Below are 27716 nucleotides of genomic sequence, written 5' to 3'. Positions count from 1 at the left end.
TGGGGCTGCCTCAACACCTATTTGTGATCGTTGTTGGGTGCCTGAGTCGGCACACCACACGATTTTTGAATATATCAATTTTGATTTGACAAGAGGAAAGTTCGATTTCTTCAACAAGTACCAAAATTTTGTCGATATTCTTGCCACTAAAGACATAAATCTCTATATGGAGCTTACGAGATTTATAAATGAAACAAAAGTAGCTATATAAATATAAGGCCTTTTTTGGGTAATCGATTCATCTGAAACAATCTGTGATATATATTTTTTGCTGTGATATTGAATTATCTATTTATTTGTAATTATACTTTGTAATTTCATTCCTGTGATATCATTAATATAGAGCGAAGAAAGTCGTCCTTTTGCCGAGAAAATACACACACTCTCTATTTGAAACACATATACTCATATATGACTATCATCTTAGTACTGAACATCAAAATCAACACACCACACCATCACTCACACCCAGCCTTGGTTCTGGAGAATCAACGGCTGTCATCGTTCTACAACAGATCTATATAAGATCTCCTCGAAGTCAACAATAGATGTAGGCTTTGTTTGTGGCTACATCGCTCGATTATACCCTGGCTTTTGATGTGAAAAACATCGCCAATAAAACAAACACCAAAAAAAAAAAAAAATAAAAATTTAATTAAAAGAACTTCCAGGGTAGTTAAAATAAAGAACATCATTGGGAGTGCATCTTCTGAAAGTGCTTTTAAAGTTGTGCCTTTGGAAGAACTTCCAAATTTTTTTGCTGGGTTAGTAAATGAGCGCAATCTGACCCCATTTATCGACATCTTGCGATACATATATGGGAGCTTTATCTAAATTTGATCCTATTTTTTCCAAATTCAATAGCGTTGTGCCAAAAAAAACGCCATATACCAAATTTCATCGAAATCGGTAAATAATTGCAACAACAAACACATGGGCAGACAGACGGATGGACACGAAGGGCTATATCGACTCAGTCTTCTGAGTCGATCGGGATCAGAGTCGATCAATATTTTTGGTAGGCACAGTTTTTCCTAATCACTTTAGTGTTTTGAAGACTCCAATGTTCCATTCCAAAAAATGTATAGAAGAACATAGACAGGCAATCTGCAATCAAATCCTTTGTTTCTATGTTTCTAATAGATTGCTGCAAATGTCTAAAAATATTACAGAGCGGTTCAATATTTTCTATATTAAAGCAATTTTTGTTAAGTGTAACGCAAATTGTGTATAATTATATAATTATTATAATTATTTTTACAAAAGCTTTATGAAAAAAGGCCACGTGCGTTTTGAACAAGGGCCCAACTCTGCAGAGTTAAAAAGAAACGCCTAATAGTATGCTATAATGAACGAAATAAATATCAATTCGATAACTTATTTTAAAACAACTTGTACAGAACTTACAACTCTATAAATAATCTTTCCAATTCACTTCAATTTATCACTTACATTTGGTTTAACTGAAGGGGACTAAGGTCTCCCACCTGAGTCTTTTCTACGCTTATGTATGCACGTCCAACGGAAATGTTGTTAGTATGCTAATAAAACAATTTTACAATGATGCGAAGAAGGCGAAATCTGGACGGAAAGGTGGTGTAGTCAATATGTATCTACAAGTTGAGGAAGGGTAAAACGGTACACCCTATGGCCAATTGTTTGACCTCTTCGACAACGTATTTAGGACAAATCGGCCCATCATGCACGTCATATCTCGTGCCTTCGCACAATCAAATTGGACGGTTTATTATAATGCAAACAAAATCTATCAAAATTTTATTTCTATAGAAAATATAATCAAAATTTTATTTCTATAAAAAATTTTGTCAAATTTTTATTTCTATAGAAAATTTTTATTTCGAAAGAAAATTTTGTCAAAATTTTATTTATATAGAAAATTTTGTCAAAATTTTATTTCCATAAAAAAATTATGAAAAAATTTTATTTCTATAGAAAATATTGTCAACATTTTATTTCTATAGTAAATTTTGTCAAAATTTTATTTCTATAGAAAATTTTGTGAAAATTTTATTTATATAGAAAATTTTGTGAAAATTTTATTTCTATTTTTTATTTCTGTAGAAAATTTTATTACTATAGAAAATTTCCCACAGCCTTTATACTAAAGGCTGTGGAAAGGTTCATTCGCCCGAACCGAAACATGTACAGTCCAGGCGTGTATAGATTTGTATCTGGCGTTTTCTTTTCAATGGCTCTATTAACCATGTTCCTTAATCTATATCTGTCCATAAAGCTCGAATAATAATTGTATAATTAGAAAATTTTATTTCTATAGAAAATTTTGTCAAAATTTTATTTCTATAGAAAATTTTGTCAAAATTTTATTTCTATAGAAAATTTTGTGAAAATTTTATTTCTATAGAAAATTTTGTGAAATTTTATTTCTATAGAAAATTTTGTCCACATTTTATTTCTATAGAAATGTTTGTCAAAGTTTTTTTATAGAAAATTTTATCAAAATTTTATTTCTATAGAAAATTTTGTCAAAATTATATTTCTATAGGAAATTTTGTCAAAATTTTATTTCTATAGAAAATGTTATCCAAATTTTATTTCTATAGAAAATGTTATCCAAATTTTATTTCTATAGAAAATTTTGTCCAAATGTTATTTTTATAAAAAAATTTTGTGAAAATTTTTTTTCTATAGAAAATGTCAAAATTTTATTTCTATAAAAAAAATTAAAAAATTTTATTTCTATAGAAAATGTTGTCAAAATTTTATTTCTATAGGAAATTTTGTCAAAATTTTATTTCTATAGAAAATTTTGTCAAAATTTTATTTCTATAGAAAATTTTGTGAAAATTTTATTTCTATAGAACATTTTGTGAAAATTTTATTTCCATAGAAAATTTTGTCAAAATTTTATTTCTATAGAAAATTTTGTCAACATTTTATTTCTATAGAAAATTTTGTCAAAATGTTATTTCTATACAACATTTTGTGAAAATGTTATTTCTATTGAAAATTGTGTCAAAATTTTATTTCTATAGAAAATTTTGTCAACATTTTATTTCTATATAAAATATTGTCAAAATTTTATTTCTATAGGAAATTTTGTCCAAATTTAATTTTTATAGAAAATTTTGTCAAAAATTTATTTCTATTTATATAGTATATATAATTTTATTCTATTTATTTCTATTTTAAATTTTGTGAAAATTTTATTTCTATAGAAAATTTTGTCAAAATTTTATTCTATAGAAAATTTTGTGAAAATTTTATTTCTATAGAAAATGTTGTAAACATTTTATTTCTATAGAAAATGTTGTCAAAATTTGTATACCCTGCGTCACACTGCGGAACAGGGTATAATAAGTTAGTGCATATGTTTGCAACACCCAGAAGAAGACGAGATAGACACATGGTGTCTTTGGCAATAATGCTCAGGGTGGGCTCCTGAGTCGATATAGCCATGTCCGTCTGTCCGTGAACACATTTTTGTAATCAAAGTCTAGGTCGCAGTTTTAGTCCAATCGACTTCAAATTTGGCACAAGTATGTATTTTGGCTCAGAATAGAACCCTATTGATTTTGGAAGAAATCGGTTCAGATTTAGATATAGCTCCCATATATATATTTCGCCCGATATGGACTTATATGGCCCCAGAAGCCAGAGTTTTACCCTAATTTGCTTAAAATTTTGCACAAAAAAAGTACAGTTAGTACTACAGTCAAGTGCGCCAAATTTTATTGAAATCGGTTCAGATTTAGATACAGCTCCCATATATATATTTCGCCCGATATGGACTAATATGGTCCCAGAAGCCAGAGTTTTGCCCCAATTAGGTTGAAATTTTGCACTAGGAGTACAATTAGTAGTGTAGTCAAGTGTGCCAAATTTTATTGAAATCGGTTCAGATTTAGATATAGTTCCCATACATAGCTTTCGCCCGATTTACACTCATATGACCACAGAGGCCAAATTTTTGCTCCGATTTAGTTGAAATTTTGCACAGGGAGTAGAATTAGCATTGCAGCTATGCGTGCCGAATTTGGTTGAAATCGGTTCAGATTTAGATATAGCTCCCATATATAGCTTTCGCCCGATTTACACTCATATTAGTTGAAATTTTGCACAGAGAGTAGAATTAGCGATTTAGTTGAAATTTTGCACAGAGAGTAGAATTAGCATTGTAGCTATGTGTGCCAAATTTGGTGGAAATCGGTTCAGATTTCGATATAGCTCCCATATATATTTTTCGCCCGATATGCACTCATGTGACCACAGTGGCCAATCTTTTACTCCGATTTAATTGAAATTTTGCACAGGGAGTAGAATTAGCATTGTAGCTATTCGTGCCCAATTTGGTTGAAATCGGTTCAGATTTATTGAAATCGGTTCAGATTTAGATATAGCTCCCATATATATGTTTTTCTGATTTCGACAAAAATGGTCAAAATACCAACATTTTCCTTGTTAAATCGCCACTGCTTAGTCGAAAAGTTGTAAAAATGACTCTAATTTTCCTAAGACATATATATCGAGCGATAAATCATAATTAAACTTTTGCGAAGTTTCCTTAAAATTGCTTCAGATTTAAATGTTTCCCATATTTTTTTTTACTGACATTGTGTTCCACCCTAGTGCATTAGCCGACTTAAATTTTGAGTCTATAGATTTTGTAGAAGTCTATCAAATTCTGTCCAGATCGAGTTATACTTAAATGTATGTATTTGGGACAAACCTTTATATATAGCCCCCAACACATTTGACGGATGTGATATGGTATCGAAAATTTAGATCTACAAAGTGGTGCAGGGTATAATATAGTTGGCCCCTCCCGACTTTAGACTTTCCTTACTTGTTTTTCTATAGAAAATTTTATCAAAATTTTATTTCTGTAGAAAATTTTGTCAAAATTGTATTTCTATATGTAAGCAATAATACACATTTTTATTAAATATTCTAGAAAAAGATTTATTTTATAAAAAAAATTCTTAAGTGACCAGCACTGAGTACTCTTATAATTAAATGAGTCTGAGTTTACATGGAGATTACTTTCAGAAATTTTTGGATAGAACTTTAAAGTCCAGTTTTATGGTTTTACAAAAAGTCTTACCAATTCTCCAGGAATTCTCTAAATATTTCAAATGAAATCTTGATTTGTTTTGTTATAATTTTTATGTTTCTCTCTGGTTTTTTGCTTTTTTAAAAATTGGCTACTCCTGAGGTTTGATAAATCCAACTCAAATAAGATGTCAAACGAGTAAAGACAGCAGGTATTCCATTCGTACAACCTGAAGATTTCCCAAAAGAGGTAAGACCTATTAGCAAGGGTTGCTGATTATCATCGTAGATGACTAAAGGTCCACCGGAATCTCCATTACAAGTGGACTTTCCACCCGTTGTGTCTATGCATATATTACTCGATTTCACCGAATTACCATACACAAATTGACATTCCGCATTGGTTAGAGTATAACGAACCACATATTTCAAATAACTCGAAATACTGGGAGAAACTAAAATTAGAGAAGATGTTATTGTCAACTATTTTTTGTTTTTAGAAATATTGTCAAAAAAAAAGTACCTACCATCATTCTCACGACCCCATCCCGAAGTTATAGCCTCCAGATATTCAAAGGTTGGATGATCATCAAATAATTTTGGCAGGATTATTGGTTGTATGCCCTCAGTAAATGTTACCGGTGATGGTATACGCAAAAGAGCAATGTCATTTTCTAAAGTTCCCAATTTAAAAAGATTATGTATATGAATATCGTTTAGGGAGATTCGGTAGGTCTTCTTGGGTTCCAAACGATAGGTGGATCCTAAGTAGGCAATCGCTCCGGAAATGCTGAAAGAATTAAGAAGTTGAACAAATTTTCACGGTTCCTTTTCTTTGCTATGTTATTTTAAGGAAAGAATTTTTTGTTCGTATTGATAGCTTGGACCATTACCTCCGAGAAAAATCTCATTATCGGTCTTAAACCAAACTAAATATGTCCAATGTGATCGTGGCTGATAAGTTTCCGGTCTGACACATAGATGGCGTCGCTAGTATTAAATGCATATATTTTTATATAGTACCAACCTTCAAATGATTCGTGTCATAATTTGACGTCTGTAAGTCAATTAGTTTGTGAGATAGAGCGTCTTTTGTGAAGCAACTTTTGTTGCTAAAAAAAGAATTTCGTGTTTTGATAAAATACTGTTTTCTGAAGGGAAAAAAATACGGTGGAAGCAAAAACTTGGCTTGATAATGAGATTCCGGACTCTGCCCCAGGGAAATCAACAATAATTGATTGGTATGCAAAATTCAAGCGTGGTGAAATCAGCACGGAGGACGGTGAACGCAGTGGACGCCCAAAAGAGGTGGTTACCGACAAAAACATCAAAAAAATCCACAAAATGATTTTGAATGACCGTAAAATGAAAATGATCGAGATAGCAGAGGAAAGGAACGTGTTGGTCATATCATTCATCAATATTTGGATATGCGGAAGCTCTGTGCAAAATGGGTGCCGCGCGAGCTCACATTTGACCAAAAACAACAACGTTTTGATGCTTCTAAGCGGTGTTTGCAGCTGTTAACTCGTAATACACCCGAGCTTTTCCGTCGATATGTGACAATGGATGAAACATGGCTCCATCACTACACTCCCGAGTCCAATCGACAGTCGGCTGAGTGGACAGCGACCGGTGAACTGTCTCCGAAGCGTGGCCAGACTCAACAGTCCGCTGGCAAAGTAATGGCCTCTGTTTTTTGGGATGCGCAAGGAATAATTTTTATCGATTATCTTGAGAAGGGAAAACCCATCAGCAGTGTCTATTATATGGCATTATTGGAGCGTTTGAAGGTCGAAATCGCGGCAAAACGGCCCCATATGAAGAAGAAAAAAGTGTTGTTCCACCAAGACAACGCACCGTGCAACAAGTCATTGAGAACGATGGTAAAAATTCATGAATTGGGCTACGAATTGCTTCCCCACCACCGTATTCTCCAGATCTGGCCCCAGCGACTTTTTCTTGTTCTCAGACCTCAAAAGGATGTTCGCAGGGAAAAAATTTGGCTGCAATGAAGAGGCGATCGCCGAAACTGAGGCCTATTTTGAGGCAAAACCGAAGGAGTACTACCAAAATGGTTTCAAAAAATTGGAAGGTCGTTATAGTCGTTGTATCGCTCTTGTGGGGAACTATGTTGAGTAATAAAAACGAATTTTGACAAAAAATGTGTTTTTTTGGACCGGGGACTTATCAGCCAACCTGTTACGTTTTTGATTGTTCACGTTCAGCTCCGCAGATATGAACTTTTGCATGGTAATTAGAATTGAAATATTGGGGTCGCTTTGTATGGGGTGCTATATACAATTATGAACCGATATGGACCAATTTTTGTGCGATTGGGGTTCGCTTTGTCGGAGGGCTGTTTATAATTGTGGACCAATATGGACCAATTGTTGGATGTTTGTTCGCACTGCGTACAATTACAATGTACCAAATTTCCATCCGACCAGATGAATTTTGCTCGTCCAAGAAGCTCAGGAGGTCAAATGTGGTGATCGGTTTATAGGGGGGATATATATAATTATGGACCGATATGGACTAAGGTATCAAATTTGAACCGAATCGGATGAATTTTGCTTTTCCTAGAAGCTCAGCAGGTCAAATCTGGGAATCGGTATATATATATATATATATATATATATATATATATATATATATATATATATATATATATATATATATATATATATATATATATATATATATATATATATATATATATATATATATATATATATATATATATATATATATATATATATATATATATATATATATATATATATATATATATATATATATATATATATATATATATATATATATATATATATATATATATATATATACACAGTCTCACACAAGTTTACATACCCCTGAGTTTTTTACCTCTTAACTAAACCTGTTTCTTGTTGTTGTTTATAACCCAAACCAAAAAAATCTTCTTGAAAATTAACAAATACTTTGTTTTTCAAATTAATTTACTAAAACTAAAGGATATATATGTATATTTTTTAAAATTTTATTAGTTAAAGAAAATATACATTTTTTAACCGTATGTAAACTTGTGTGAGACTGTGTATATATATATATATATATATATATATATATATATATATATATATATATATATATATATATATATATATATATATATATATATATATATATATATATATATATATATATATATATATATATATATATATATATATATATATATATATATATATATATATATATATAAAGGGTGATTTGTTAAGAGCTTGATAACTTTTTTTTTAAAAAAAACGCATAAAATTTGCAAAATCTCATCGGTTCTTTATTTGAAACGTTAGATTGGTCCATGACATTTACTTTTTGAAGATAATTTCATTTAAATGTTGACCGCGGCTGCGTCTTAGGTGGTCCATTCGGAAAGTCCAATTTTTGGCAACTTTTTCGAGCATTTCGGCCGGAATAGCCCGAATTTCTTCGGAAATGTTGTCTTCCAAAGCTGGAATAGTTGCTGGCTTATTTCTGTAGACTTTAGACTTGACGTAGCCCCACAAAAAATAGTCTAAAGGCGTCAAATCGCATGATCTTGGTGGCCAACTTACCGGTCCATTTCTTGAGATGAATTGTTCTCCGAAGTTTTCCCTCAAAATGGCCATAGAATCGCGAGCTGTGTGGCATGTAGCGCCATCTTGTTGAAACCACATGTCAACCAAGTTCAGTTCTTCCATTTTTGGCAACAAAAAGTTTGTTAGCATCGAACGATAGCGATCGCCATTCACCGTAACGTTGCGTCCAACAGCATCTTTGAAAAAATACGGTCCAATGATTCCACCAGCGTACAAACCACACCAAACAGTGCATTTTTCGGGATGCATGGGCAGTTCTTGAACGGCTTCTGGTTGCTCTTCACTCCAAATGCGGCAATTTTGCTTATTTACGTAGCCATTCAACCAGAAATGAGCCTCATCGCTGAACAAAATTTGTCGATAAAAAAGCGGATTTTCTGCCAACTTTTCTAGGGCCCATTCACTGAAAATTCGACGTTGTGGCAGATCGTAAGTCTATTCATGATGAAATGTCAAAGCATACTGAGCATCTTTCTCTTTGACACCATGTCTGAAATCCCACGTGATCTGTCAAATACTAATGCATGAAAATCCTAACCTCAAAAGAATCACCCTTTATATATATATATATATATATATATATATATAGATTCGGATGAATTTTACTCCTCCAAGAAACTCTGGAGGCCACATCTGGTAACTGGTTTATTATGGGAGCCACCGCGCTGCGATGGTTACCTTGCCCGCCTTCCATACACAATGTCGTGGGTTCGATTCCTGCTTCCACCGAAACAACAAAAATTTTTCCAGCGGTGGATTATCCCACCTCAGTAATGCTGGTGTCATTTCTGAGTGTTTCAAAGCTTCTCTAAGTCGTTTCACTGCAATGTGGAACGTCGTTCGGACTCGGCCATAAAAAGGAGGACCCTTGTCATTGTGCTTAACATGGAATCCGGCAGCACTCAGAGATAAGAGAGAAGTTCACCACTGTGGTATCATAATGAACTGAATAGTCTAAGTGAGTCTGATACATCGGGCTGCCACATAACCTAATCTAACCGTATATAATTATGAACCGATATGGACCAATTTTTGTATGGTTGTTAAAAACTGTATACTTAGACCACGTATCAAATTTCGAGCGGATCGGATGAAGTTTATTTCTCCAAGAGGCTCCGGAGTTCAAATCTGGGGATCGGTTTAATTTGGGGCTAAATATAATTATGGGCCGCTATGGCTAATTTTTTTGCATGATTGTTAGAGAGCATATACTAATACCACGTACCAAACTTCAAACGGATCGGATGAGTTTTGCTTGTCTTAGAAGCTCCGCAAAGCAAATCTGGGGATCGGTTTATATGGGGGCTATACGTAAAAGAGGTCCGATATGGCTCATTTGCAATACCATGCGACCTACATCAATAACAACTACTTGTGCCAAGTTTCAAGCCAATAGCTTATTACGTTCGGAAGTTAGCGTGATTTCATCAGACGGACGGACGTGGCTAGATCGACTCAGAATTTTACCACGACCCAGAGTATATATACTTTATGGGGTCTTAGAGCAATATTTTTTTCCACCTCCATCCTATGGTGGAGGGTATAAAAATATTCAATTAAAAATTTAATTGGTGCAATAAATTTTTTAATTGAAACAAAAATCCATCACAAAAATTAATAGCATCTATTAGTTATTTAATTGGATCAAATAATTTTTTGATTGATACTATCATTTCTGCGATTGAAGACATTTCAATTAAAAACAAGTATATACGGCCGCAAGTTCGGCCAGGCCGAATCTTATGTACCCACCACCATGGATTGCGTAGAAACTTCTACGAAAGACTGTCATCCACAATCGAATTACTTGGGTTGTGGTATCTTAAAACTTCTTATTCCTGCATGTTGGATACCATATACTAACATCAAGTACCAAATTTCAACCGAATGGGAAGTATTTTGCTCTTCCAAGGGGCTCTGGAGGTCAAATCTGGGGATCGGTTTATATGGGGCCTATATATAGTTATGGACCGATATCGACCAATTTTTGCATGGGAGTTTGAGGCCATATATTAACACCACGTACAAAATTTCAACTGAATCAGGGGCCAAATCACCGCAGTCGAAATCGAGTACTTCGTCTTCGTAATGTAGTTTACGCAGATCACCGCAGTCGTTATCGAATTGTTTCTACTCGAAGTTGAACACGATAGGTAGCATGCTATCGAAAGCGAAGTATGTAGTGATTTTTGAGCAGAAAAAAGTTGGTGAAAATGTAATTATTATTCCATTTTGGTAAAATACATTTAAGAAAATATATTACTTGCATTTAGGGAATCGGATCAAAGAAAGGAATGCTCAGTAGCCGCTTCAAAAAAACTTATTTTTTCAAGAACATATTTAAAAGCTTCTTTTGACATATGAAAACGTCTTTTAAATCTATGGATGTTAAAAACACAATTCAGGCAATGCTAAAGGACTGCTTTTGTCACGAATATTTTTCCTTATTAATGCCACTTTGTACTCATCGTTTGAATCCGAAAACGAAGAAAAAACACTTGGATTCATAATATATTTTTACACATATATTTTAACACACAAAAACAATATAAATATCTCAGAAATAACATAATTTGATAACAAAACATTATTTTGAAATTCTACTCTCTTTCAATTTCTTATTACCATATGTTTACAGCAATGTAAAAAAAAGTAGTAGACAAAATAAATTACGATCGAATGCGGTGATCCAAAAATTTAATGCGATCGAAATGTCTCTCTATACGAAACAGAACTCGATGACGAATGCGGTGATTTGGCCCCAGATGAATTTTGGTCTTCCAAGAGGTTCCGGAGGTCAAATCTGGTGATCGGTTTATATGGGGGCTATATATAATTATGAGCCGATATGGACCAATTTTTGCATGGTTGTTAGAGACCATATACTAACATCACGTACCAAATTTCAGCCATATCGGATGAAATTTGCTTCTCTTAGAGGCCTCGCAAGCCAAGTCGGGGGATCGGTTTATATGGGGGCTATATATAATTATGGACCGATGTGGATCAATTTTTGCATGGTTGTTAGAGAACATATACTGACACCATGTACCAAATTTCAGCCGGATCGGATGAAATTTGCTTCTCTTAGAGGCCTCGCAAGCCAAGTCGGGGGATCGGTTTATATGGGGGCTATATATAATTATGGACCGATGTGGATCAATTTTTGCATGGTTGTTCGAGACCATATACTAACACCATGTACCAAATTTCAGCCGGATCGGATGAAATTTGCTTCTCTTAGGGGCCTCGCAAGCCAAATCGGGGGATCGGTTTATATGGGGGTTATATATAATTATGGACCGATGTGGACCAATTTTTGCATGGTTGTTAGAGACCATATACTAACACCATGTACCAAATTTCAGCCGGATCGGATGAAATTTGTTTCTCTTAGAGCAATCGCAAGCCAAATTTGGGGGTCCGTTTATATGGGGGCAATACCATCCGACCTACATCAATAACAACTACTTGTGCCAAGTTTCAAGTCGATGGCTTGTTTCGTTCGGAAGTTAGCGTGATTTCAACAGACGGAGGAACGGACATGCTCAGATCGACTCAGAATTTCACCACGACCCAGAATATATATACTTTATGGGGTCTTAGAGCAATATTTCGATGTGTTACAAACGGAATGACAAAGTTATTATACCCCCATCCTATGGTGGAGGGTATAAAAAAGATTTTCGCTACTGTGACTCGAACCTGTGTTGTGCGCTCCATATGCGTTAACAGACGCCTTAGCACATTGCACCACCGGCGGAGTTGCCATAACAACGTCTAACGATTATTTTGAGAATTTTTATGGAAAAAGAAAAACGAATGCCGTTCATGAAATCGTGAACATTTCGTTTTGATTTGTTGTGAACGTTTCCGTTTCATTTTGTCACCGTCCGTTCACGATTGTGGAACGCAATTTTTTCTATTAGTGTACGTAAAATAGGTCCGATATGGTCCATTTGCAATACCATGCGACCTACATCAATAACAACTACTTGTGCCAAGTTTCAAGTCAATAGCTTATTACGTTCGGAAGTTTGCGTGATTTCAACAGACGGACGGACGTGGCTAGATCGACTCAGAATTTTACCACGACCCAGAGTATATATACTTTATGGGGTCTTAGAGCAATATTTTTTTCCACCTCCATCCTATGGTGAAGGGTATAAAAGTATTCAATTAAAAATTTAATTGGTGCAATAAATGTTTTAATTGAAACAAAAATCCATCACAAAAATTAATAGTATCAATTAATTGTTTAATTGGATCAAATAATTTTTTGATTGATACTATCATTTCTGCGATTGAAGACATTTCAATAAAAAATTAATGGAATCAATTAATTTCGTGATTGAAGGCAAAAAATAGTTGTTTACTGTGTGTAGGTGTGCATACCGGGCTCTATGTAGAAGTTCACATTCAGGTCCACAGTAATCAAATATCATTGAAAATTAAAATGGCAAACATTTGTGCTAATTTAATAATAATACCAACCTATGTACACAATGGGCTGCCGTTAGAATCCATTCATTTGATATTAGACTACCACCACACCATGTAAATTTTCCCGGTGATGATTCTATATTTAATCCAACTTGATAGGGAAATTGATTTTCAGCTGCTAAATCTCCACCAGAAATACGATTTTCAACATTAAGTCGAAGTCTGTAATTTAGATGGACGTGCTCCAAGTTTACTGCATTTGTTAGTGTACAACTAAGTCCAATTATAACGCTTGTAATCCATATTCTTTGTATGTTAATCCACATGAACATTGTTGAATGTTAAGAAATTTCTTGGATGTGACCAAATATTTTTCAAAATCACCAGTTCCAATCCAATTGTGTATTATATGATTTATGGGTCTATACTAACATGGCCCTGACATATTCTTGCCAATTTATACTTCTATTTTAATCCATTGGTGGGTATATCACTTACCATCTGGCTATTTGGTGTTTATCAATATTGTTGTGACATCCACCATTGTATGATTTGAATTGTCTTTTTATTTTAAAAGATTACAAGCCGATAATAATGCGACAAAAATACATAAATAATCGAATGTCTCTTTTATTATTATTAATATTGAGACATGAAATTATCACTTAAATTTTGATTTTTTTGGTAATAGACAAAATAATCTTGACGCCATACATACACTGTGCATAAATGTAGTTATTGGGTAATCGAAAGAGACTTTTCGCATTTTGGCAATAGATGTCGTTGGAGGCGTTTATTTCCCGTGCTAACAATCACATTGTGCAATAGCATATGGTGTTGGAAAGGTAATATTGTAAGCTTCATTTGACGAAAAGAAAAATGTTGAAAAAATGGCAATGATAGGTTAGGGTAGGTTAGGTTAGGTTAGGTGGCAGCCCGATGTATCAGGCTCACTTAGACTATTCAGTCCATTGTGATACCACATTGGTGAACTTCTCTCTTATCACTGAGTGCTGCCCGATTCCATGTTAAGCTCAATGACAAGGGACCTCCTTTTTATAGCCGAGTCCGAACGGCGTTCCACATTGCAGTGAAACCACATAGAGAAGCTTTGAAACCCTCAGAAATGTCACCAGCATTACTGAGGTGGGATAATCCACCGCTGAAAAACTTTTTGGTGTTCGGTCGAAGCAGGAATCGAACCCACGACCTTGTGTATGCAAGGCGGGCATGCTAACCATTGCACCACGGTGGCTCCCTTGGTTAGGTTAGGGTAGGTAGCAGCCCAATGTACACTGAAACAAGTATATACAGCACTAAGTTCGGCCGGGCCGAATCTTAAATACCCACCACCATGAACCAAATATTAGGGTTTCCTTTGAAATTTCAGGAGGGCTTGAGGACTTGAGGACACTTCCCGAAGATAAATTTAAAGATTTCAACTATGAGGACTATATCAGATTCTGGATTTATAAGAACCATTTTTGTCTGAATTTTAGAGGAATCATTGACATCTCTTGTAAGTGTGCAAGAAAATTATAAAATAATGTCTTGATTTGAAATCTTAAATCTGTAGAAGTAAAATCTGGAAATTTTACATTGAGTTTCAAGCAATTTTCATGATCAGTGCGCCTTCTACACCCTCAAGAAGTGAAGTCGGTCTATATGGAGGCATTACCAAATGGACCGATAAAAACTTAATCAGATACACGTTTTTGTGAGCCTAAAATACCAGAATATTTACAATTTCCGGCAAATCGGATAAAAACTACGGTTTCTAGAAACCCAAGGAGTTAAATCGGGAGATCGTTCTTATGGGGGCTATACAAAAATATGGACCGATACTCACCGTTTTCGGCACACCTCTTTATGACCCGCAAATACCTCTAGATTTCCAATTTCAGGAAAATAGGATAAAAACTTCGGATTCTAGAAGCCCAAGAAGTAAAATCGGGAAATCGGTCTATGTGGGGGCTATACCAAAATATGGACCGATACTCACCATTTTCGGCACACCTCTTTATGGTCCTAAAATACCTCTAGATTTCCAATTTCAGACAAATTGGATAAAAACTACGGTTTCTATAAGCCCAAGACCCCAAATCGGGAGGTCGTTTTATATGGGGACCATACCAAAACATGGACCGATACTCACAATTTTTCGCACACGTATTTGTGGTCCTATAATACCTCTAGATTTCCAATTTCAGGTAAATTGAATAAAAACTGCGGTTTCTATAAGCCCAAGAAGTAAAATCGGGAGATCGGTCTATATGGGGGCTATATCAAAACATGGACCGATACTCACTATTTTCGGCATACCTCTTTGTGGTCGTAAAATACCTCTGGATTTCCAATTTCAGGCAAATTGGATAAAAAGTACGGATTCTATAAGCCCAAAAAGAAAAATCAGAAGATCGGTCTATATGGGGGCTATACCAAAACATGGACCAATACTCATCATTTTCGGCGCACCTCTTTATGGTCCTAAAATACCTCTAGATTTCCAATTTCAGGCAAATTGGATAAAAACTTCGGATTCTAGAAGCCCAAGAAGAAAAATCGGGAGATCGGTCTATATGGGGGCTATACCAAAATATGGACCGATACACACAATTTTTGGCACATGTATTTGTGGCCTTACAATACCTCTAGATTTCCAATTTCAGGTAAATTGAATAAAAACTGCGGTTTCTATAAGCCCAAGAAGTAAAATCGGGAGATCGGTCTATATGGGGGCTATACCAAAACATGGACCGATACTCACCATTGTTTGCACACCTCTTTATGGTCATAAAATACCTCTAGATTTAAAATTTCAGGCAAATTGGATAAAGACTACGATTTCTATAGGCCCAAGACCCCAAATCGGGAGGTCGGTTTATATGGGGACTATATCAAAACCTGGACCGATATAGCCCATCTTCGAACTTGACCTGCCTGCAGACAAAAGACGAGTTTGTGCAAAATTTCAGCACGATTGCTTCATTATTGAAGACTGTAGCGTGATTACAACAGACAGACAGACGGACATCGTTATATCGTCTTAGAATTTCTCCCTGATCAAGAATATATATACTTTATGTAATCGGAAATCGATATTTCGATGTGTTACAAACGGAATGACAAACTTATTATACCCCCGTCACCATTCTATGGTGGTGGGTATAAAAACAGTGAACCCACCAGGAAGAAAAGTTTCGGTTAATTTTAGAAAATTTTGAATATTTGTAGAAAAATTTAACTAAACAGTATTACAAACGTTGGCATCACGCCGAAGTCATCAAAATAAGTAAATATTTTTCGACAAATTCAAGAAAATTTTTTAGACTTAACTAAGTTTTTTCACTTGTTAAAGAAAATTTTGTAGTTTGAAGGAAAAACTTGGAGTTCAAAATTGCAAGAATGTCTTCAGTGACATACGAAGTTCATGATGGACGCATTTTTGGTAAAATTTACAAATTTAAAGAATTTTTGAACTATCTTGTGGAAGGTACGAATTTAGTTAATCATTATACTTCATTTGAGTTTATTTGTTTCCTCGGTTTTAGTTAATTTAACTAACGTAAACAAAAAATTATTAGGCAACTTTCTCGAAACATAATAATTCCATGAACTAAAATAAAGTTAAATTGGCTTTAGTGAAATAGAGAGTTCACTTTTTTTTGAGTGTATCAGGCTCACTTAGACTATTCAGTCCATTGTGATACCATATTGGTGAACTTCTCTCTTATCACTGAGTGCTGCCCGATTCCATGTTAAGCTCAATGACAAGGGACCTCCTTTTTATAGCCGAGTCCGAAAGGGGTTCCACATTGTAGTGAAACCACTTAGAGAAGCTTTGAAACCCTCAGAAATGTCACCAGCATTACTGAGGTGGGATAATCCACCGCTGAAAAACTTTTTGGTGCTCGGTCGAAGCAGGAATCGAACCCACGACCTTGTGTATGCAAGGTGGGCATTAGATAGGGTCACGGCCTAAAGAAAAAAAGTTGATGCGGTCAGCCCCCAGTTTTGTAGCATATTCGAAGACAATTTCAGAACACCAAAACTTTTTTTCCGTGCACCCTACGACCCCCCGAATGCGAAAGTGATTGTTAGAATTTTAAAACAGTAGGCTCTCAAATTGTTCTAGCAAAAACACATGCACTTTGCATAACGCAGAAAATGCCGTAGTGCAAACAACGAGTATGTATACAAAGGTACAGTTAGAAATTTACAGATAAACAGGTTTTGTGTTCTAAATGCCTTATAAATTAATTTCGTAGATGTGAATAACGATGTGCATGTGGTTTCGATCGGAAATCATGACAACACAGCAAAAACTGTTTGGTGGTGTGTAGGGTGACCTATTGACTTTTTAAAATCTCTGTAACTTTTTTGTTTATGAATATAAGTAAATACTTCAAAAGCAAAAGTTTCATATTTTGTTAAGATCTTTATAATGGTTATCAGAAATGGGCACCATAGGGGTATACGAGCGAAATAAAAAAAATTAAAAATCAAATTTGACGTCGGAGTCAAAAATGACCAATGCACGAACAACGATATGCGTTTCTTTTCGATCGGACTTTTTTTATTAAGTCTATAGATTAAATAATCCTTACAGACTAATTCTATAAATACATATTTACAAATTCAAATTACGACAAAGCACAATAAATTGTATTTCGGGGGGTCGTAGGGTGCACGGAAAAAAAGTTTTGGTGTTCTGAAATTGTCTTCGAATATGCTACAAAACTGGGGGGTGACCGCATCAACTTTTTTTCGTGACCCTATCTAGTGGGCATGCTAACCATTGCACTACGGTGGCTTCCAATGTCAATGATGTATCAGTTTTTGTGTAGCACAATGGTTTGCTCGCTTCCTGGTTGGAAATTTTCTCAAAATTTTCTAGGGAATAAAAAAAATTTCAATAGAAATAAAATTTTGACAACATTTTCTGCAGAAATAAAATTTTGATATAATTTTCGGTAGAAATAAAATTTTGACAAAATTTTCGATAAAAATAAAATTTTGACAAAATTTTCGTTAAAAATAAAATTTTTTACACAAAATTTCGATAGAAATAAAAACTTATTGACAAAATTTCCTATCGAAATAAAATTTTGACAACATTTCCTATAGAAATAAAATTTTGACAAAATTGTCTATGGAAATGAAATTTAGACAACATTTTCTACAGAAATAAACTTTTCACAAAATTTTTGGTAGAAATAAAATTTTAACATAATTTTTGGTTGAAAAAAAAATATTGACGAAAATTTCCATAGAAATAAAATTTTCACAAATTTTTTGTAGAAATAAAATCGGAGTCACCGTGGTGCAATGGTTAGCATGCCCGCCGTGCATACACAAGGTTGAGGGTTCGATTCCTGCTTCGACCGAATGCCAAAAAGTTTTTCAGCGGTGGATTATCCCACCTCAGTAATACTGGTGACATTTCTGAGTGTTTCCAAGCTTCTCTAAGTGGTTTCACTGCAATGTGAAATGCCGTTCGGACTCGGCTATAAAAAGGAAATCCCTTGTCATTGAGCTTAACGTGGAATCCGGCAGCACTCAGTGATAAGAGAGAAGTTCACTACTGTGGTATCACAATGGACTGAATAGTCTAAGTGAGCCTGATACATCGGGCTGCCACCTAACCTAACCTAACCTTGTAGAAAGAAAATTTTAATAGAAATAAAATGTTCACAAAATTTGTTGTAGAAATAAAATTTTAACATAATTTTTGGTGGAATAAAAAAATTTGACGAAAATTTCGAGAGAAATAAAATTTTGACAAAATTTTCCATAAAAATAAAACTTTGACAAAAACTTCTATAGAAATAAAATGTTCACGAATATATTGATAAAAATAAAAAATTTCCTATAGAAATAAAATTTTGTCAAAATTTTCAATAGGAATACAATTTTTGACAAAATTTCCTATAGAAATAAAATCTTGACGAAATTTTCGATAGAAATAAAATTTTGACAATCATTTTGACAGAAATAAAATTTTGACAAAATTTTCAAGGAAATAAAACTTTTGTCTAAACTTTTGACTACATTTTCACAAAATTTTCTATAAAAATAAAATGTTAACATAATTTTTGGTTAAAAAAAAAATTTGACGAAAATTTCGATAGAAATAAAATCTTGACGAAATTTTCAATAGAAATAAAATTTTGACAAACATTTTGATAGAAATAAAATTTTGATAAAATTTTCTATAGAAATAAAATTTTGATAAAATTTTCTATAGAAATAAAATTTTGATAAAATTTTCTATAGAAATAAAATTTTGATAAAATTTTCTATAGAAATAAAATTTTGACAAAATTTTCTATAGAAATAAAATTTTGAGAACATTTTCTATAAAGGAAATTTTGAGAAAAATTTTCTATAGAAATAAAATTTTGACAAATTTGCTATAGTCATAAAATTTTGCCAACTTTTTCTATATTTTCTATAAAATTTTGACAAAATTTTCTGTAGAAATAAAATTTTGCCAACATTTTCTATAGAAATAAAATTTTGACAAAATTTTCTGTAGAAATAAAATTTTCTATAGAAATAAAATTTTCTATAGAAATAAAATTTTCTATAGAAATAACATTTTGACAAAATTTTCTATAGAAATAAAATTTTGACAAATTTTTCTATAGAAATAAAATTTTGTTATTATAGTTGTTCAACTGGGCTCTTTGGTCAGATGGTCTTTTTAAGAATTAAATAAAACTAATTTATTTCATATTTTACTCAACGTTTCGTTGGTTCTTTCCAACTTCATCAGGAGTGTTTATTTTGTATAGAAATACAATTTTGACAAAAATTTCGATACAAATGAAATTGTGACAAAAATTTCGATATAAATGAAATTTTGACAAAAATTTTGATAGAAATAAAATTTTGACAAAATTTTCTATAGAAATAACATTTTGGCAAAATTTTCTATGGAAATAAAATTTTTATAAAATTTTCTATGGAAATAAAATTTGTACAAAATTTGCTGTAGAAATAAAAATTTGACAAAATTTTCTATAGAAATAAAATTTTGATAAAATTTTCTATAGAAATAAAATTTTGACAAAATCTCTATAGTAATAAAATTTTAACAAAGTTTTCCATATAAATAAAATTTTGACAAAAATTTAGATTCAAATGAAATTTTGACAAAAATTTTAACAAAGTTTTCCATAGAAATAAAATTTTGACAAAAATTTCGATATAAATGCAATTTTGACAAAAATTTCGATAGAAAAAAATCCTGACAATATTTTCTTTAGAAATAAAATTTTAACAGTATTTTCTTTTAGAATAACAATTTTGATAGAAATAATATTTTGACGAAATTTTCAATAGAAATAAAATTTTGACAAAATAAAATTTTGACAAAATATTCTATAGAAATAAAATTTTGAGAACATTTTCTATAGAGGAAATTTTGAGAAAAAGTTTCTATAGAAATAAAATGTTGACAATATTTTCTATAGAAATGAAATTTTGACAAATTTGCTATAGACATGAAATTTTGCCAACATTTTCTATAGAAATAAAATTTTGACAAAATTTTCTGTAGAAATAAAATTTTCTACAGAAATATAATTTTGACAATATTTTTTAAAGAAATAAAATTTTGACAAATTTGCTTTAGACATAAAATTTTGCCAACATTTTCTATAGAAATAAAATTTTGACAAAATTTTCTGTAGAAATAAAATTTTCTATAGAAATAAAATTTTCTATAGAATTAACATTTTGACAAAATTTTCTGTAGAAATAAAATTTTCTATAGAAATAAAATTTTCTATAGAATTAACATTTTGACAAAATTTTCTATAGGAATAAAATTTTGACAAAATTTTCTATAGAAATACAATTTTTAACAAAGTTTTCTATAGAAATAAAATTTTGTATAGAAATAAAATTGTGACAAAAATTTCGATATAAATGAAATTGTGACAAAAATTTCGATATAAATGAAATTTTGACAACATTTTCTACAGAAATAAAATTTTGGCAAAATTTTCTATGGAAATACAATTTTTACAAAATTTTCTATGGAAATAAAATTCTTACAAAATTTTCTATAGAAATAAAATTTTGACAAATTTTGCTGTAGAAATAAAAATTTGACAAAATTTTCTATAGAAATAAAATTTTGATAAAATTTTCTATAGAAATAAAATTTTGACAAAATTTTCTATATAAATAAAATGTTAACAAAGTTTTCTGTAGAAATAAAATTTTCTATAGAAATTAGAGGTGTGCACGTGGGTAATAGTTTACTCACGCACACTCACGACGGAAAAATCTTACTCACGCACACTCACGCACGATATTGTTTGGTAGGACTCACGCACACTCACGAAAATAAATTTTAAATAAATGTCGTGACTCACGAAAAATATCGTGACTCGCGAAGAATGCCGTGACTCACGAATAGTTTTATGAGTAATTTATTTTATTTATTTTAGCGACGTGTCTGAAATCATGAGCATTATTCAAATCGGGAGCGTTATTACACTCTTAACATCCCAGGTATCACTAAAATTGTAAATGAGTTTAACTCTTAAGCGTTTTATGTTGGTGAGCAGGATTATTTTCGTGAGCGTAATTCTTTACTCACGCACACTCACGAAGGTATTATTTTCGTGACTCACGCTCACGCACGAAATTTTGGTTTATTAATCACGCTCACGCCGTTGCCATGAGCGTGACTCACGACTCACGCATGATCGATATAAATGAAATTTTGACAAAAATTTTGATAGAAATAAAATATTGACAAAATTTTCTATAGAAATAAAATTTTGACAAAAATTTTGATAGAAATAAAATTTTGACAAAATTTTCTATAGAAATAAAATTTTGACAAAATTTTCTACTTTCTACTTTCTTGACAAAAATTTCGATAGAAAAAAAAATTCGATAAAATGTCGAAAAAAAAACAATATTTTCTTTAGAAATAAAATTTTAACAGAATTTTCGTTTAGAATAAAAATTTTGATAGAAATAAAATCTTGACGAAATTTTCAATAGAAATAAAATTTTGACAAAATTTTCCATTGAAATAAAATTTTGACAAAATTTTCAATGGAAATAAATTTTTTACAAAATTCTCTATAGAAATAAAATTTTACAAAAATTTCTATAAATGCAATGTTTCCGTGTTGAGTCATCTATCAAAGCCCATTATGAGTATGTTCTCCCTTTTTAAACAAGTAGTAACTTTCACTTATCTGTGCAAGCTAAAGCGTTTAAACATTCAAACTTCGACACATTTACAACTCTAGGTATATTACTGCACCCAAAAAATTGTCGGTAATAGAAGATTGACAACAAAAATATGATCATAAAAGTCAAAATAGGATTTTATATATTCAAAATACGTAAAATTCAAAATGCGATTTTATTTTATATTTGGCAGATTTTTGGTAAAATTTTCTTCAAATTTTGATATATTATTTGTGGCACGAGTGGCAACCGTGGTTTCAAAGCTTCTTCAAATGGTTTGACCATAATGTGAAAAGCCGCTCGGACTCGGCTATAAAAAGGAGGTCCCTTGTCATTCAGCTAAACATAAATAGAAGCAGGCAGCACTCACTGTTAATCACTTTTCTTTTTTTCAGCAGACTTTTTTGCTGTTTTAGCAAGATTCTCTTTACTACTAACTAATAAATTTCTTTGTGTGTATAATCTAGTGTCCACTTTAATCCATAAAAAAAAATCCATTATTTTTGAAAATAATTCATACATTGACCATTATCTATATGTTGATGATGATAATCAGCCAGTCAGACAATGTCATATGACATATTTTGCATATAATTAACAAGAATATATTGGATCGATAGACACAAATTAATTTTTGTTTGGATTTTAATCTATAAGACCTTCGATATTGGACATAATACCTCATTCACACTATACTTCCAAAATCCACATTAACCAGATTTCAAATGTCATTTGCTCTATAAAAAATGGATTTCAAATCTAGATTGTAAATTTTGAGCAAACTGAGTTTGGGCTATAAAACAAAATTCTTTTATTTTTTGCTAATATTGTTATGGGGCATGACAAATAACATTAAAGACACATTTTCCCTAAATATCTAGATCGAAGAAGCGAGCATCCTCACTGTACTTGAATAGCGATACAAACGTCGAAAATCGACTTTTTAACAACAAAAAACAAAATCGGCTGTTTGTAATCATAAAATCATTTTTTTTTTTTAAATAGGTCAAAATCGATTAATCGAACTTTAACGAAAAAGTGGAATTTGAATTGAAAATGCAATGTGATTTATGTCTTTAAATTTAAAATTTAACGACGTTTAAAATCGACGAAGTCTAAAGTCGACTTTTTTCAATTTCCAAAATGCCGAAAAATCATTATTCTTATTAAAATTTTAATTGAATTAAAAAAATCAATTGGTTCAACAATTTTATTTTTTAATCCTCCACAAGAAATAATTATTTTTTAATTATTATAAAAAAAAATAGATTTTATGTAGTACGAGGCTAGAGTGCCAGATTCGTTGGGTTTGCATGACATGTGAATAGTCTTAGAGCGGTCGGGCGTTGTTAAGTTGTTAAGGATCCTGGAAATACCATTTTTTGACTATGATAGTACTCATACTTCTCTTTTACTCACTGATACACCAAATAAACGTCCTCCATGAAACAAAATTTACACTCATAGAAAAAAGTCTGCTAAAAACAGCAGTCGATATCTGCTGTTATATTTTTTTTATTTCAGGGTCTAGCGAACAACAAATTATAAAATTTTTTGGTTATAATTTTTCCCCAAAGCATATTTAAGAACCAAAAAAAGTTTTTCGTATATTTTCGCTGCAATATACTTACTACAAGCTCCTTAATACGATCAGCAAACATTTTGTTTGCTCTTATGCCTCAATTTGATAAAAATTAAAATTTTTGGGCAAATATCATACAAATTTTTTTTTCAGATTCAATCTATTCCAATAATTGATCCAATAAATTTTTTAATTGACATGTCTTCAATCACGAAAATAATAGCCACAGTTTTAATAGAGCATAAAAAAATAAAAAAAATTAATTGATTTCATTAGCAAATTTCAATTATTTTTTTAATTGATTCAATTAAATTCTAAATAGATTGCAAAATTTAATTAATTTTTTTAATTGAAAACAAAACTATTTTTAATCGCTATATTATATTTCAATCACTTTTCATAACAATTTTTAATCCCTTTTAGTTTGATTCAAAAATTCATAGTTTCAAAAAAATTTTAATTATGAATTTAAAAAAAAATATATCCATAATTTTTTAACTGCCTTACTCTTCCGAGTTTGATTAAAAAGTTAATTGTATCAATTCATTTTTTAATTGAAAATTTTAAATTTCAATCACTGACTTAATTAAACTAATTTTTCTAGTTAATTTTTTTTATTTATAGTTTTCTCAATTGTAAGTTAGTCCATACGGGGTATACATTAAACAAAAAAGGCCGATTAAATACGTAAATAATTCAGTTTGACAAAATTTTCTATAGAAATAAAATTTTGACAAAACTTTTTATAGAAATAAAATTTAGACAAAATTTTCTATAGCAATAAAAGTTGACAAAATTTTCTATAGAAATAAAATCATGACAAAATTTTGTATAGCAATAAAATTTTGACAAAATTTTCTATAGTAATAAAATTTTTACAAAATTTTCTATATTAAAAAAAAAATTATAAAATTTTCTTTAGTAATAAAATTTTGACAAAATTTTATATAGAAATAAAATTTTGACAAAATTTTCTATAGAAATAAAATTTTGACAAAATTCTCTATAGAAATAAAATTTTGACAAAACTTTTTATAGAAATAAAATTTAGACAAAATTTTCTATAGAAATAAAATGTTGGTAGATTATTTTTGGGGATCGACTATATATAACTATAGACTGATATGGATCAATTTTGGCATGGTTGTTAGCGGCCATATACTAGAGCAATGTACGAAATTTCACCACGTACCAAATTTCAACCGAGTCGGATGAATTTTGCTCCTCCAATAGCTACAAATCTGGGGATCGGTTTAAATTGGGGTTATATATAATTAAGACTGGTATGGACCAATTTGTACATGGTTGTTAGAGACCATATACTAACACCACGTACCAAATTTCAACCGGATCGGTGAATTTTGCTCTTCCAAGTGGCTCCGGAGGTCAAATCTGGGGATCGGTTTATATGGGGGCTACATATAATTATGGACCGATATGGACCAATTCCTGCATGGTTGTCAGAGACCATATAATAACAGCACGTACCAAATTTCATCCGAATCGGATGCATTTTGCTCATCCATGAGGCTCCGGAGGTCAAATATGGGGATCGGTTTATATGAGGGCTATATATATATATAATTATGGACCGATGTGAACCAAAGTTTGCATGGTTGTTAGAGATCATATACTAACACCATGTACCAAATTTCAGCCGGATCGGATGAAATTTGCTTCTCATAGAGGCTCCGCAAGCCAAATCGGGGGATCGGTTTATATGGGGGCTATATATAATTATGGACCGATGTGGACCAATTTTTGCATGGTTGTTAGAGACCATATACTTACACCATGTATCAAATTTCAGCCGGATCGGATGAAATTTGCTTCTCATAGAGGCTCCGAAAGCCAAAACGGGAGATCGGTTTATATGGGGGTTATATATAATTATGGACCGATGTGAACCAAAGATTGCATAGTTGTTAGAGATCATATACTTACACCATGTATCAAATTTCAGTCGGATCGGATGAAATTTGCTTCTCTTAGAGGCTCCGCAAGCCAAATCTGGGGATCGGTTTATATGGGGCTATATATAATTATGGACCGATTAGGACCAATTTTTGCATGATTATGAGACCATATACTAACACCGTGTACCAAATTTCAACCGGATCGGATGAAGTTTGCTCCTCCAAGAGGCTCCGCAAGCCAAATCTGAGCGTCGGTTTATATGGGGGCTATACGTAAAAGTTGTCCGATATGCCCCATTTGCTATACAATCCGATCTACATCAATAACAACTACTTGTGCCAAGTTTCAAGTTTCGGACGGACGGACATGCTTAGATCGACTCAGAATTTCACCACGACCCAGAATAAAGGGTGATACGGTCAAAATTTGGTCAATATAAACTTGACGTATTTCTTTCAATTTTGCATTTAAAAAACCTGAACACCCCTCATTTTGAAGGTGCGTGTGTGTAGAATGTTGCTCCTATTTTGATTTTGGAATTCTCTCTTCAGTTGTCAAAATGCCGTCCAAGCAAGAAGAGCAGCGTATCAAAATTTTTCTCGCGCATCGCGAAAATCCGAGCTACTCGCACGCAAAGCTGGCAAAATCGCTAAAAGTTGCCAAATCAACCCGGTCAAATGTAAATAAAGTGTTTGGGGAACGTTTGTCGACAGCCAGGAAGTCTGGATCGGGGGGAAATCGAAAACCGGAAGCCGCTGAGACGACAAAAAGAGTTGCCGGTAGTTTCAAGCGAAACCCTAACCTCTCTCTCCGAGATGCCGCAAATAAGCTGGGTGTATCGTCTACAACCGTGCATCAAGTCAAAAAACGAGCCGGACTATCGACTTACAAGAAGGTAGTGACTCCAAATCGCGATGATAAACAAAATACTACGACCAAAGCGCGATCCCGGAGGCTGTACACGACGATGCTGACGAAGTTTGTCTGCGTGGTAATGGACGACGAAACCTACGTCAAAGCCGACTACAAGCAGCTTCCGGGACAGGAGTTTTATACGGCAAAAGGAAGGGGAAAGGTAGCAGATATTTTCAAGCACATAAAACTGTCAAAGTTCGCAAAGAAATATCTGGTTTGGCAAGCCATCTGTACCTGTGGCTTGAAAAGCAGCATTTTCATAGCTTCCGGGACTGTCAACCAAGAAATTTACGTGAAAGAGTGTTTGAATAAACGTCTGCTGCCTTTCCTGAAGAAACGCGATTGTTCCGTACTGTTTTGGGCGGATTTGGCATCTTTCCGTTACGGTAAAAAGGCCATGGAGTGGTACGCCGCCAACAACGTGCAGGACAAGAACCCTCCCAACACGCCAGAGCTCCGCCCAATTGAGAAATACTGGGCTATTGTCAAGCGGAACCTAAAGAAGACAAAAAAAAAACTACTAAGGACGAGCAGCAGTTCAAGGCAAACTGGCTTTCTGCGGCGAAGAAGGTGGACAAGGTGGCTGTACAAAATCTGATGGCAGGCGTCAAGCGTGAGGCCCGGCAATTCGGATTTGGAAAAGCGAAAGCCTAACTGAATATTTTTCCTGAATTTTATACTAATTAAACTTGAAAAAGAAATTTAATTAGATTTTTAAAATAAACGATTTCACCGATTTACACGCGTTTTCCCTTGACCAAATTTTGACCGTATCACCCTTTATATATACTTTATGGGGTCTTAGAGCAATATTTCGATGTGTTACAAACGGAATGACAAAGTTAATGTACCCCCATCCTGTGGTGGAGGGTATACAAATTAATATTATCAATTAATTTTTTAATTGGCTTTCAATTAATTTTTTAATTGGTACTATTATTTCTGTGATTGAAGACATTTCAATTAACAAATTAATTGGACCA

General features: G+C 32.5%; 1 protein-coding gene across 1 annotated transcript; it reads right to left on the bottom strand.

The window, feature by feature from the left end:
• Positions 1-4914: 4914 nt before the first annotated feature.
• Positions 4915-13635, bottom strand: LOC142234522 (brachyurin-like). Its single transcript, XM_075305689.1, has 3 exons — positions 13149-13635; positions 5559-5821; positions 4915-5486 (listed from the first exon to the last, which is right to left on the bottom strand). Exons 1-3 carry the CDS (start codon positions 13427-13429, stop codon positions 5173-5175), a joined length of 858 nt encoding a protein of 285 aa, XP_075161804.1. The 5' UTR covers positions 13430-13635; the 3' UTR covers positions 4915-5172.
• Between the last annotated feature and the right edge of the window lie 14081 nt (positions 13636-27716).

The sequence above is a fragment of the Haematobia irritans genome, chromosome 4 (assembly GCF_050003625.1).
Source record: "Haematobia irritans isolate KBUSLIRL chromosome 4, ASM5000362v1, whole genome shotgun sequence".
NCBI classification, from domain to species: domain Eukaryota; kingdom Metazoa; phylum Arthropoda; class Insecta; order Diptera; family Muscidae; genus Haematobia; species Haematobia irritans.
This window is presented reverse-complemented; position numbering and strand designations above follow the sequence as displayed.